This window comes from Pteropus alecto, unplaced genomic scaffold, assembly GCF_000325575.1.
Source record: "Pteropus alecto unplaced genomic scaffold, ASM32557v1 scaffold101, whole genome shotgun sequence".
Classification (NCBI taxonomy): Eukaryota; Metazoa; Chordata; class Mammalia; order Chiroptera; family Pteropodidae; genus Pteropus; species Pteropus alecto.
This window is the reverse complement of record NW_006432945.1, coordinates 8,486,394-8,501,054: the sequence shown is the minus strand read 5'-3', so window position 1 is coordinate 8,501,054 and position 14,661 is coordinate 8,486,394. Positions and strand designations below refer to the sequence as shown.

The 14,661-nt window shown below is 37.6% G+C and overlaps 1 protein-coding gene across 1 annotated transcript in view; it reads right to left on the bottom strand.

Moving 5' to 3' along the window:
* The window catches only part of SHCBP1L (SHC binding and spindle associated 1 like), a 22,141-nt gene extending 7,908 nt beyond the window's left edge, over window positions 1–14,233 (bottom strand). Inside the window, exons 1-6 of the mRNA XM_006907754.3 lie at window positions 13,680–14,233; window positions 11,974–12,123; window positions 6,909–7,123; window positions 6,077–6,163; window positions 5,787–6,005; window positions 2,056–2,161 (exon numbers count right to left, since the gene is read on the bottom strand). Of these exons, the coding sequence (XP_006907816.1) occupies window positions 2,056–2,161; window positions 5,787–6,005; window positions 6,077–6,163; window positions 6,909–7,123; window positions 11,974–12,123; window positions 13,680–14,108 (1,206 nt within the window). The 5' untranslated portion in view covers window positions 14,109–14,233. The remainder of the gene's footprint in view (window positions 1–2,055; window positions 2,162–5,786; window positions 6,006–6,076; window positions 6,164–6,908; window positions 7,124–11,973; window positions 12,124–13,679) is intronic.
* Window positions 14,234–14,661: the final 428 nt, after the last annotated feature.

Below are 14,661 nucleotides of genomic sequence, written 5' to 3'. Positions count from 1 at the left end.
TTATTACGCGGTCTCAGAGAAGCTATAGGAACACTGGGCTATCTGATGACAAAGTCCATGTCTTTTCACCATACTGCTTGTGACAGTCACTAACAAAGATGGCGGGCTGATAAAACTTTAAGGAGAGAGTACGGAGCAGGAAGAACACCGTGTAAAGAATGTTCAAAGTTGAGAAAACTCTTAAAGGCTATATACATAGCTATGACTACTATCAAATTAAAGGTAAATCAGAAAGCAAAGATCTAAGCACAGTGGAAGTTCACGATGCGCCTTCTTAGGGACTTCCTCTCCTTACCCTGGCCGCCCAAGTTCACGGATCTTCACTTACACAAATGAAGACTGGGCTGCAAAGCACTGGATAAAAATCAAAGACATTTCTCATCACGTAGGAAAATAAAGCCAGAACCAGACTTCAAAAAGATTAATAAAAATGATCAAATAAGGCTAGAGATAAAAGCAAAACCTATACCTTACTTTTTATAAAGATGTTTTAAAAGATGTTTACAAAGATAATTGGTAGAATAATTAATGTTATTGACTAATCTGATCCACTAAGCGATTAAAAGGAAAATTAAATTTTGTTGAAAATAATAAAAATGATAGGAGAGCAAACAAGACAAGTCTTATCCCTCTCCCCTCTCTCTCCCTGCCGGCTTGCTTGCAGTGTCTCATCCACACCATACTCTCGTCAAACGTGCATTCATTTACTAACTCACCAAAACCGCTGGGCACTTACCACGTGCCAAGCATCGTGCTAGGTGATGGGATGTGTCGTAAACATATACCCTTTGCTTTCCAGAAGCTCACATATTCTTGTAAAAGAGGCAGACATTCGACAGATAGCCACAAAAAGTATTAAATACAGTCATGGTAAGGGAAAGTGCCGGTCGGAGAAAGTGCGGGGTGCTATGTCAGTATCTAGCAGTCTAAGGCATTCTGGAAGGTTGAGAAAGGTTGGAAATGTTTAAATTGAGGCCTGAAGCTTGTGCAGCAGCTCTGTGAAACAATATTGTATACACTCGAAGTGACGTTAGTGAGGGAGAAACTGGCATATGAAGGTGATGAGGGATATGATTAGGGTAACTCTCAGAAAATGTCATTAGCAGCTGAGTAGATGGTGATAACATTTATTGGAAAAGAGAACTCTAGAATATAAAGAGGTCAGTGAGTAAGAGAATGGACATTTGAGTTGAAGTACTTATGAGACAGATAATAGAGTGGTGATGAGCAATAGGCAGTTAGACATAGAGGTTTGAAGCTCAGAACAAAAACCGGGCTGTGGGTAAACATTTTAGATTCTCAGTATATATAATCAAAGTCATGTGTGAAGATCAGATAAATCACTTAGGGGTAATACAGTGCAGAAGCAAGGTCAGTACCAAGCACTTAGAGGACAGAAGGAGGGAAATAAAGCAACTGCAAAGAATGAAAACCAGGCAAGTTCAGTAACAGAAGACAGAAAAAAGAATATTTCAAGGGGAAAGCTGTGAAATGCTGAGATCAAGTGAGATGCAAATATTACTCTGACTTAGAACATTTTTCCTCTGGGGCTGGTTAAATTTATAGTCTTCCTTCAGGGTTCATCTGGGTTATCTCTTCCAGCCAGCATTGCCAGAATTCCTAATTCTGACATATGTACCCATCCTATGTGCATCCTGTACATATTCCCATCATAGCATTTATCATTCTGCGTTATAATTGCCTATTTACTTGTCCATTTCTCCACCATAATTCAAACGTGTCGAGTATATGAAGAAGCAAGACTGTGGGTCTGGTTCAACGCTATCTCTCTCAAATATGGTCTTTCTCATATTTGTCTCCCATCCTTTCCATAGCTATGAGCGGAGTACCTGACAACAAAGGTTAGTACTCAGCAAATCACTGTTGACATTTATTTATTTAGTACCTAGTATATGCCCAAAACGCTAAGCTGGATATAATGGGGGAAATAAAGCATTCATGAGTCAGACAAGAACTCTACCTTCAAAGAGTTGCTTTTCTGATCATAGGCAGCTAAACTTAAATGAACAAGAAAGAATAAAGCATATTTCTTACCATGTCAGTAGTCATCACTTTGGCTACAATATGTGTTATAGTCTTTCCAAAGTCTCTTTTTCCTTTCCTACGCCTCAGAATTCTTGGAAAGAAAGGTCCGTGAACTCTAGAGTTGAAAACATTCATGATTAAATTAACATGAAAAAGATTCAACCTACGCTTACCTAGAAAATAAACACTTGGCACTAAGCATCTTTGAGAAATGGGTTTCACTAATTTTAAGTTTCTTAAGAGCAATGAGAAACAAGAACAATGAACGATTAAAATATTTTAGATAACCGAGTGTTTAAACCCTTGAACTCTAAAATCTTTTCATTTTAATGGTTTGTTCCTGAAATCTGCATGCAACCCACTACGATTAATACCTCAATCACCTCAACTTTTCAGTGCAGTAGAAAAGTTTCCTAATTGGACTTTCACAATCCGCTGAATTGTAGACTCCCACAAAGCAGAGGCAGGTTATGTCTGTGATGCTGAGTGTGATGCTGGGGCTGGCATTGGCCTCAATGACCACTTTGTCAAGCTCGCTTCCTGGTTTGACAGTGAGTTTGGCTACAGCGACAGGGTTGTGGACTTTAGGGTCCACATGCCCTCCAAGGAGTAAGAGCCCCCTGGACCACCAGCCCCAATGAGAGGAAGAAAAGCCCTCAGCTACGGGGGAGTCCTTACCCCAAGTCGATTCCCAACACCCTGAGAATCTCCTGACCTCCAGTTTCCACCCCAGAAACGCTGAAGAAGGGGAGGGGCGCCCTACCTTGTAATGCACTATCAATAAAGTTCACTATACCCGCCCCCCCAAAAAAGAATGTTTTGCAACATGCCTAATTTTAGATACTATGTTCGGTTAACACACTATTTCCTTTCAAAAGATACGCCTCTGGTCTCCCTAGAGCTAGCTGGCTCTTGGCCTCCCAGGAAGAACAATTCCAGCTTCTCTCCTAGTCATTTTTATATTGTTTGCTGTTCAGCACTTCTAATTAATTCTATTCTTTCTCTTTGTCTGATTTTCTTGACAGTTCCTGTTTCCTATCTCTTAATCATTTAAGTGTCATCAAAAGAAAGAAGACTTTGAGGATAACTTTTATCGTAACCCTCTGTCCGCCAAAGGGACACCTTTCCCAACAATGCCGACTTAGCATTAATCTTAGGTGTAAACTTTTGGTTCCTCTGTAGCACTTTGATTATTGTTTGATGCTAATGAGATGCAGCTTTAGTACCAATGTTTTTCAGCTGATATTTCAATTGTCAAATATTTTTGTGAAGCTCAAAATTTCAGGAAACCAGTTCTAAGAATTTACTGAGCAAGTTATTAAAATTTTAATATCATAATAGCAACATCCTTCAAAGCAAGTTTCCTTTAACATTTCAAAATCAAACCCACTCCGCATTTTTATACCTATTTAAGCAAGTGGTTTTGATATTGAAGAGAGAACTACTCAGAACATTTTTTTCACCATATACCCGATTACTAGCTGTTCAAAGAGTAAAGCATCCTACGTTCGGGAAATAACAGTTTATCATGCAATGCTAGTTTTTAAATCAAAAGTGTATATCAGTATTTTTAATCAGATTTATAAAGGTATAATTTATATAACAGACATTCAGATTTTAAGTGAACCATGTCATGAGATTTTACAAATGTATACACCCATTAAACTCAGTCACGACGATCGAGACACAGAACATTCCCGTCACACTTGGTGTTGTGTCTAAAAACTCATTGCCAAAGCCACGCTCGCCTAGGTTTTCTCCTGTGTTTCATTCTAGACGTCTAGTAGTCTAGTTTTACGTTTAGGCCTATGGATCACTCTGAGTTAACTTACGTGAAAGCTTTTTTCTTGTCGTAAGGATGGTAATGATAACTCACAAGCTCTTTAGGTGTCAGAGCTGGATCTGGAAATCCTTGGTTCTTTTCTGTAGTTTCCATTTCTCTGCTGAGATTTTCCATTTACTTGTTAACACCTAAATTTTCCTTTATTCTGTAATCATGTTTTCCTTTAATTCTTTGGACGTATTTATAACAGAAACTTTGAAGTTTCTGTCTGATACTTCCAACATCCGGGCCCACTCAAAATCAGTTTCTATTAACCGTCATTTTTCCCGAGTATGGATCTAATGTTATGGTTTCTTTGCTTGTCTATGGATTTTTGGTTGAATACTGAAGATTTGGATAATCTATTTTGGTAACTCTGGACTGTGTTATGTTCTTCGGGGGGCTGCTAGCCTTGTGTTCTACCAGGCAGTGAACTTTCCTGATCTCACAATGTAGACTGTTTCCCTTGAGGTGTGCAGCAGCTGGCATCTCTGCTCAGTCCTCTCAGCTCCCAGGCTCCTCCTTGGAGCCTGGTTCCCAGATCTCTCCGCCCCAGCAGTGCGAGCAGCGCTGAGTGGTTAGCCAGGGATCTGGGCAGAGCGTCTGCTCCAGCTTTGGATTCCCCCATTTGCAGCTTTTACTTTCAGGATATTCCACCTTCATTCCCAGCTGCTCTTGACGGCACTGAACTCTGTCCTTTGTCATTTTGAATCGGACTGTATTTTTTTGCTGCCAAAGCTACAAGAATTGGTGATTACCCGCAGGCCAAAAGGCCACAAATTCCCATTTCTTACCCATTCCCAGGAGAAATCCATTTCAAGAATAAACGTTTATGGTTACTGCCTGCTTTTAGTCATTTCATAGTGCCTTCAAAGAGTTGAATACTTTTAATATATTTTGTCTGGATTTTATAATTGTTATCTATCGAAGGATTTGACCAATTAACTCACTCCACCATTCCCAGAACCTGATGCTGTGTAATTATAACTTTTAAGATGAGAGAACTCTGTTACCCTATGCCATTAGAATCTAAAGTCTAGATTCAACTTTTGTTGAATATGCATTTCTAGATTAGTATAATTCAAGAATCTTATCTATATTGATTTCCCAAAACCCCAAGGTTTTGTGACACAGGAATCCCAATAACAAGGAAACATCAAAAGTAAGCCCTAGAATGGGATTCTTGGTGATTAAAAAAAATAGGTCAAATTTGAAAGAAAATACAAAAAGAAAAGATTTAGGCTAACAGTTAATAGTTAGATATGTAAAATGTGGCTCAGAATTCCTAAGGCAAAGAATGAGTAAAGGTAGAACACAAAAGGAGTTTAACAATTAAATATAAGATAGTGAGAAGTCCTTTGACTGCATTCAAGATTTTTCATTAATTTTGGGGCACATGAACAAGAATTCCTGTTTCCCCTTTATTTAAAACAAAGACAGAAATATAAATATATTTTACTGCACAGAGTGTAAAAACATTTTAATATATTTTGAAGTATCCTGCAGAAGGATGCTGGTTTAATCTATATTGTTTTATTTATCATCGAAAACAACTTATCAACTTATGTTGGTTAGAAAAGCAGAAATTATGAGGCAGCCAAATTAGTCAATTCTCTCTTTACTTTACATATTATATGTGCAAGAGGTCTGTCTCCTTTCTTATGCTTTGGCCAAAATCAAAAGAGTAAAGATAAAAGATAAGGACTAGATGTATAAGGTTTTTTCATCAGAAAAACTCTGCAATAATTTCAGTCAATTCAGATAATAGAAAAATAATTATCCAATATTGGTAGTTGCACCTTGTGCTTATCTCATAAATCGGGTATCTAACTTTATAATCATTTCAATCAGGGTAACATATATAAGTTAAGCGATATGATAAAAGAATGTTTCTATTTAAAATAGAGCAAATTATTACCGGAGGCGTAAATCTTCCCACATTTTCAGTAATCCACAGAGCATTACTATCTCATAGTATTTTTTCCAGCATTCAACAGCCTCTGCTGCAGAGGGATCTTCTTTAATATTGCTCTGATACTCAATGAGCTCGACACGCTTGTTTTTATATTTCTCCAAAGTTTTTTTGAAACGTTGTGCAATGGGACCAGGTATTGTTCCATCTTGTATATCACACCACCTGAAAAGTATCAATACAGTTATAACCTTTATCTTACATAATGTGCTCAATAAGTTTCTAACTATACTTACAAATTAATTCTTTCTTCAATCAAAGCAGTATAATTCTCACAACTTTCTTCATCATCCCAGTCTCTCCAAAGAAAGTCATAAAAAAACCTATGATGAATCCAATTAAGATGAACATGATCAAAAACAGAGAGTAGCATGTTTAGAATTAAAAAGACATTCTGATGTCAGAATTTTTTACGTGAATCTTAATTATTAAGAAAAATATTTTTAAATGAGCTTTCAGTGAATTAATATTAAAGGTAAACTTTACAAATTTGATTATTTGGATTCTGTTTTAGGTTCCTGCAGATAATGTTTCTCGAATTGGAACTAAATTTCAAGTTTCAGATTTCATAGATTTTTGGTGATTATTTTGTTCACCAAAAAAATAATGCTTAAGAATATAATCAAATTTGCACATCAAGGGAAGGAAAGCATTAGAAAACAAACATGCGCCAGAATATTCTGTACTAAGTTTATGGATAGCAATCATGATGTAACTGATGACATCTAGTATTTGTAATGTCCTTAAATGTGAAAAATGAAATCTAATATATTTCAGATGCTTAAATATGAACAGAATTTGATATTATTTATCTCTAGAATTTTTTAATTCAATTTTTGTAAAATGCAAGATTGAAAAATAGCAAACTTTTCATTGCCCATATAAATTCTTCACAAGAGAATATTTTAATTAAAGAAGTTACAAATATATTCATTAAAAATGGACAGATTGAATTCAGCAGTGAGTAAAAATTACATCAATATTCATAAATGCTTGTATAAACAAAACTTACGTATTAAATTTTTGAATACAATCATTATAACTTTCAGAAGTACAAAGCTCTATTACCTTACGACTTCCAAGGCCAAAGCAATGTCCTGTATGTCGGACCCTTGTCCTTCAACAGGGTACACCTCCAGGAGAGGCACGCTGTGCTCTAGTTCTTCTAGAATCTCGTCCACCAAACTCCTTGGGATGTTTGCAATGTTAGAAGAAAAAGGCTCCGCAACGGAAACAGTAACTTTGAAACAAGACGATGAGCTTTGGTGTGGTTTACAAGTTACCTAAAATAAATATAAAATTTATAATTACAAACGAAAGCAAATAAACTACAAGGATCTTTCTCATATATGAGCTACTTATAAAATTCTTTTAAATTTTTATGACTTCTCTAACCAATCCATAGAATATAGATCAATATTAAATACCAACACAATTTTTTCTTAAACACATTAGTTTTTAAGTTCAGGAGAGGAATCGTATATCTCCATTATTTATTTCTAAGTTTGAGTTGCCAGACTTTTGGATTTTATAGAAGAGTAGTGTTTTAAAAGGTTTTTTTGGACTAATTTTGCCATGAAAAGACATAATCGAACTATAAATCTTTAAGTTGAAAATATTTAGCTTTATAAACAATACTATGTTGTGTTTACTTGGCTCATTTCATCACAGTATAGTGATAAGCTCCAGCACTTCCCTGAAAATCAGTGCTTGAGAACCATTGTTTTTAAAATTAATAAATTATATTAAATATTAACACAAAATTAAAAATTAATAAGTTGGTAAAAGGGTACCAACTTTTAGTTATAAGATAAATAAGGTCTGAGGATCTAATGTATAGCATAGTGACTGTGGCTGATAACATCGTATTGTATAATTGAAATTTGCTAAGAAAGAAATGTTCTCACAGAAAAAAAAAAGTAAATATGTGAAGTGATTAACTAACTCCATATGGGGAATTCTTTCACAATGTATACATTTATCAAATCATCACATTGTCCACTTTACAGATCATACAAGTTGTCAACTATACTTCAATAAAGCTGAAAAAATTAACATTTCCAAAAACAACTTTAAAAATTTTCAAGTACATGTCCAATAAAATTATTTTTAGGTAGAGTTTATTTACCTAAAGCTACTCATAGCAGCTTTATTCATAACTGCCCCAAACCTGGAAGCAACAAAGATGTCCTTTGTAGGTAAACAGATAAACTGGTGCATCCAGACAATGGAATGTTATTCAGTGCCAAAAAGAAATGAGCCATTAAGCCATGAAAAGATATAGAGAAACCTTAAACGCACATTACTAAGTAAAGAAGTCAATCTGAAAAGGCTACATACTCTATGATTTCAACTACATGACATTCTGAAAAGGCAAAACTATGGAGACAGTAAAAAAAAAAATAACCAGTGGTTGCCAGAGGTTGGCGGTGGCAGAGCACAGAGGGTGTTTGGGGCAGTGAAAATACTCTGTACGTTATAATGACGGATATATGACCCACGACACCAAGCGTGAACCCTAATGTAAACTACAGGCTTTGGGTGATGTGTCAATGTTCAAGGCTCGTCAGCTGTGACAAATGTAGCACTCTGGCGGGATGTCGATAATGGGAGAGGCTGTGTATGTGTGAGGGCTGAGGGTGTCTGGGACATCTGTGCCGTCCTCTTAGTTATACGGTGAACCTGATTCCAATATGTTGTATTAAATATTAACACAAACACTTCCAATCGTCGATTTTGAAAAATTTCAAGTACGTGTCTAATAAAAGTCCTTATTTTTAGATAGAGTTAGGTAAAAAAACATTTTAAGTATGAGCAAGTGTTATAGCATCTATATATATATGTATCTATAGATAGATACATATATGAATAATCATTTAAATATAGGAAGCATCTTCAATTCACTAACCAAACTTTGAAGTACAAATTTTATAATCTACTTAATATCAATTGTATTTTTCAAAGAAGTTATGGGACAGAAAAAAGTAGGAAAATAGAATAATGGTTTAAAACTAGATGTTTGAATATAATAAGTGATCTTCAACCCACATTTGTGACAGAACAAAAATATATTTCCAAAAAGTAGGTATAAAATTTGAACCTTATATTTAAAATTTTTAGTTTTAGTGTTTTAAGTCAGTATTATACATGCATATAGTTTAGAATCAAATGGCGACAGTGGATTTGTTTTGAGAAGTAGAATTCCTTGACAATCTCCCGCCACACTCTAATTCTTGTTCTTAGGGGGCAAACATTTTTAATTCTCTTGGCTGGTTATTTTGACATTCACCTCTTCATTTTTTAAATTTTATTTTTAGTTTCAAGTATACAGTACATTGGTTAAACATTTATAAAATATAGTTTATAAAACGATCCCCCTAATTGCTCTTTCTCTCCTCTGGCTCTCCACTTAGCCATTGCATTAATGCTGACTGCATTCCCTGTGCCATGATTCCTGGCCCTGTGACCATCTATCAACTACTAATGTGTATTCTTTAACCCTTCATGCCTTTCCCCCAGCCTTCTCCCCTCTGGCCAACCTCTTATTTTTAACTAATGTTCTTATATTGCCATTTATAGTTTTCATTTGCTTCAGTTTTTGGCATTATATATTGACTTCTTAATCTGAAAGTAAGAATTTAGTTGTCTCTTTCATTTCTTCCTATCCCCATCAAATACCTATGCTCTCCTGGTCCTTCATCCACCAATATAGTTACATCTTAGTATTCAGCATTTACCTTAATATATTTGAAAATGCTCTATCATGTAAGCTGATTAGTTTTCTTTCCTGAATGAACTTGTTTTCTCAGGAGTCAATCATTGTATTGCTTTTCATTTGCTCAGTTTTCTATGTGCCTTTCATGAATTTAACTCCAAATTCTCTAAGTCATGTAAATCTCCTTTCAATGTGTTCAAAATACAGTCGGTTGTGTTGGAAATGAAATACCGGTTTCATTTTCTTGAAGCACTCTTTTCCAGAAGTCTCTGACTAATCTGAACTGGCTCTCTAGTTCTAATCTGAACTGGCTCTCTAAGCCTGCTACACACATAGCTGTTACCTCTTTACCATCATACTGGAAGTGCCTTTGCTTTTCTCTTATGTTGGCCTTTCTGTATTTTGGATCTGATGTCTCCATATTACTTCCTTCCTTGACTGAAGATGACATCCATTAACTTCCTGAGAGGGGTACACTGGGTGTAACTTTTGAGATCTCACATAATTGAAAGTATCTTTTTTCTGCTCTTATGTTCTGCCCAGGCTCTTTCCGTGCGTGCTCCACATAGCAGAGTATTTGTCTTTTCTTTTGAGCTGATCATAGAAAAGTCTTCCAACTCTCATGCCTGAGGGATATGCCTTAGCTGCCTGTGTTCTAGAAGCAGAGTCAGGGTGAAAGGCAGAGGATTCCAACGTTCATTATCAGTAAACTTTCTTATTCCCTTCCCAATGGGATAGTCCCTTTCCCACCCATGCGTCTCAAGCCAGCTTCTTAAATCTGTAGGCTGACTTCTGTTGCTAAATTTGGGAAATAGCCATATTTCTTTGACTATTTTTTCAGCCCCACCTTTTCTTCTCTCGTTCTGGAACTCAGAAGACAAGAATGTTAGGTTTCTGTTATAGTCCAACGCATCGCTGAGGCTCTGTTCTTTTTCAGTCTATTTTCTCTCTGGGGTTCAATAAAGTAATCTCTATTTCTATCTTCAAATCCATTGATTGTCTCCCCGGACTTCATTCTGCTGTTGAGCACATCCACTGAGTTTATTTCAGTTATTGTACTTTTTTACTTCTAAAACTTTGGTTTTTCTTTATGTGTTTTCATTTATTTGCAGCGACTGTCTATCTCTTTGCTGAGATTGTAATTTCATGTTTCACATGCATTTATAATTGCTCATCGGTGTACTTTTTGATGGCTGCTTTAAAATCCTTGTCAGATAATCTAACATCTGTGCCATCTCAGTGTTGGTGTCTGTTCTTTAATTCCATTCAAGTTAACATCTTCCCGGCTCTTAGACATGGGTGAGAGTGATGGCAAGTGATTTTTCTATTGAAACTTGGACATTTTGAGTATTATGGTTTGAGATCTTTGATCTTATTTAAATCTGTCGGTCCTCTTCTGACATCAGTCTGGCACGGAAAGGGGGTTGCCACCTCGGCACTGCCAGATGCGGGCGAAGTCCAGATTCTCCGCTAGACCTTTGCTGACTCCCCCCTTGCAGGGGGCGGAAGGATCTCTCCGTACTGGTAGATGGCTGTCCAGGCTTCCGTTTAGTCCACATTGACACCAACGCCGGGTAGGCGACGTTCCTTCCCACCCAGCTTCCGTTTCCTTCCCACTAGGTCTCCCTACCACCACTTTGGCAGTGGGGTTCGTGTGCTTTGATACAACTTGGAGAGGGTAAGCTCTGTGATTGAATATATGCCGCTCTTTATCTGTAAAAATACCACTTACTTCTCCACCCGACATAGAACTGAATTGTTTTCAGGCAGTGTGCACTGTAATGAGTTTCTACCACAAGTTTTTCTTGTGACCCAAACTTGTGATTGTAAATGTTAATTTCTATACAAGGATAATTGACTTTTAAGGGAGTCAAATTTATGACTTCAGAGATGCCACAATATTTAACCTACAGACATAAAAAGCAAAATCTTATCAGATGAAGGTTTGGAAGTTGATGTATTAAATACATATTATATTTTTTCATAGGAAAAAAATCTTAATTTTATTGAGTTTTCTGATCCATTTTTTTCTTTCCTAATCTGATTAAGTCTCATAATTCAGATAAGTGACAATTAAAGGAAAATGACAGAAAAGGAAGGCCCAAATTTGTTAAAGCCAAAATTACTAATTTTTAAGAAATGTACGTTTGTTATTTTTATGTTATTTGAACAGTTGAAACTCGGCCTATAAATACTGTCTGATAGTAGATTCCGTTTGCTGATAACTCTTTCCAGGTAAATGGGTGTTAATATCCGTCCTTTGCCTTCTTTTTACACTAATTTGCTTAGAAACTTAAAGTAGAAGTAAACTTTTATCAACCTCTGTTTAAGTATCAAAGCTCCAAATTAATAAGGTTATAATTTGGTCTTAAAAAGAACTAATCATTTCACTCAAAAGATAAGGTAAAAATTATTCACCTCAACCAGTATACCAACAAAAGGGATAGAAGCTTCTTCATATTTCACAAAGAATAACTCAGGATTAGTTTTCCAGACTCCAAGCCATTTGTCTTTTAACTTTAATTTTTCTGATAGGTATTTACTCATAGCCTCATCAGCATCTTCTGCCTAGCAAAAGAAAAAAAAATACGTATATAAAATATATGAACTTCTAATTTATATTTATTTTTACAGATTTCTGTTTAAATATGGAACCAATATACCCTAAATAATGAAAAACCTGGAAAATAATAGATTTTAACTGAACCTATATTTAATGTAAAATGTCATAAACATTAAAAAATTAAAAGATCTATTCAGTCAGTAATTCAGAGATAAGATATCTACTTATTTATTTTTTAAGTAATTTGTTTTATTAATCCACTGAGCAGAAAGAACTATAATTATACATAGACAAAGTAATTATCATATTTAAAAGCATAGTAATTGTTTTTTCTGAACTTTAAAGATATAATGACCCATTTAAAATGTATTCAGTACATAAAAATTAAAATACCATTCCATTCTGTAAAACAAATGAGCATATTAAACATTCAATAAATATTTGCCCATTTGACTTTTCAAATTTAAATTCAGCCACCTCAAGGATGATAAATAATCTAAGCTCTTATGAAACTCAATCATTAGAACCCTTGATTAATGACATAATTTATATGTCAATAGCATTTTTCAATAGCTTTAAGAGACCTAGCTTTCTCCAACCCTTGATATCAGATAAGTTGGCCATTAGTCCTAATTTTATGGTAATTGTTTTTAAAAATATTTTTTTTTTGATTAGGAAATATGGTTAAGCTACAGAAAAACCTGACAAATGCAGAAAATGTAAGGAAAACAAAATCACCCTTAATCCTGGCAGCCAGTATATAATCATTGTTGATATTTTGGTGGATTTCCTTCCATTGTTTTTTCTATATATGAATTATGTTTTGACTCTTGATTTTTTTTACCTTAATATTATAGCAAAGCATAGCTGCAGTTCTTGAAAACATAATTTTTCAGCTGCATGCATGGTTTTTCATTATGTGAATTCACCACAAGTTCTTTACTGCCCCTGTGGTTGGAAATTTAGCTTCTAATTTTTAACTTTTATAAATCTCTCTGCATGACTATCCTAGTACATAAATATTCCATAACTTAAAAAAATAGGCTAGAAACATACAATATTAGCTCTATTCAGTGTTACCAGGTACAGTATTTATCTTATATACAAAACATCATTCCATGCCCTCGACTGATGTCTGGGGACCATTCTTAGGGTGTAAACATTTTTAGCGTCGCAGCCAAAGTCAAGGCTAAGGAATCTTATCCTTACGTTCGGGCAAGGATTATTAAATGAAAAAGCTAAGATGTGTCCCTAGACCTTGATAAGGCCTGTCTGTCTTCAGTTCTTGGAAAACCAGAAAAAATACTATCAGAGTTGCCCCATTAACTGACAAATTTTCCGTTCCGGGGAAATCAAATTGTAACTCCTTTAGGACAGGGCCCGAGCACACCTGGTAAGGCGGAAGCCCTTTACATGGTGAATAAGTTTGATTTTTTGAAACGCAGGTTTTCTCTGTGCCCTCTGTACCACCATCGCGCTGAGAGTTCGACCCGAACTCCCCCGCCGACCCCCTTACACGGGTCCTGCCCTGGATTCCGGTCAGTTTTCTTCTCGTTCTCACCTTACAGCTCTGCAGCACCTCGTCGCAATACAACGCCACCTTCTCGTCCCGCCACATGCCCCTCATGGGGGACACGCAGACTGGGGGCAGTGGCTGCGCCTCCTCCTCCTCCTCCTCCTCTTCCTCCTCCTCCGGCACGGACAGAAGGGGCTCGTCTTCCTCCTCCGCGGCCCCCTCGCCCTGGCCCTCGTCCTCAGACACGGGTTGGAGCTGGAGCTGGAGCCGCCGCCGGGCCGCCTCCCGGCCCGCCTTCCCCTTCACGGGTCGAGGGGAGGCCACCACCGATCGCACTGGGGACATGCCGCTCTTCAGGGTCCCCGACGCCGCCAGTTCCCCCGTGGGAGCGAAAACAACCTTCTCGCCCGACCTGCCGGGACTGAGGGTTCGGACTGAGTCCTCGGGCACCGTGACTCTGAACTCCGACGCCATCGCCCTAGCACCCCGAGGGCCAGCTGCGGCCGTTAGCCACCTTTCCCGCCCTGCGCCGCGCTGGCCAATGGGCGAGCTGCGCCCTCAGAGCGGGCAACGAGCGAGGTGGCTCGAGGGGTCCCGCTGGGGGGTGAGTTGGGAATGGGGTGTTGGGGTGGGTCCAGGTATTGGGGACGCCTAGAGATGTTGTGGGTCGAGGCTTAGGGCGGGGTGCGACAGGGCGGGGCGTGAGAGCGGAGCGGGGTGGAGGGGACCTTTCCAAGCAAGGTGTTAGGGACGCGGCGTGACGACGAGGGGCGGAGTTTGGGGCGCAGCGTGATTTCGAGGGGCGGGGCTTGGGCGCTTGATGTTACGAGGTGTGGTACAATGAGGGGTGGGGCGGGGCGAGATGATGGAGAGTGTTGAATTGAGTGGGGCGCCCCCAATAGGTGGTGCCCACACCCAGAGGCTGGCTCCACCCCCACTTCTCTCGGAGTAATCCAGTGACAGAATTCTCACTCCAAGGCAGGATTGTTTAGGGTCCTCATACATTTTCTGGGTCATTGTGAGTCAC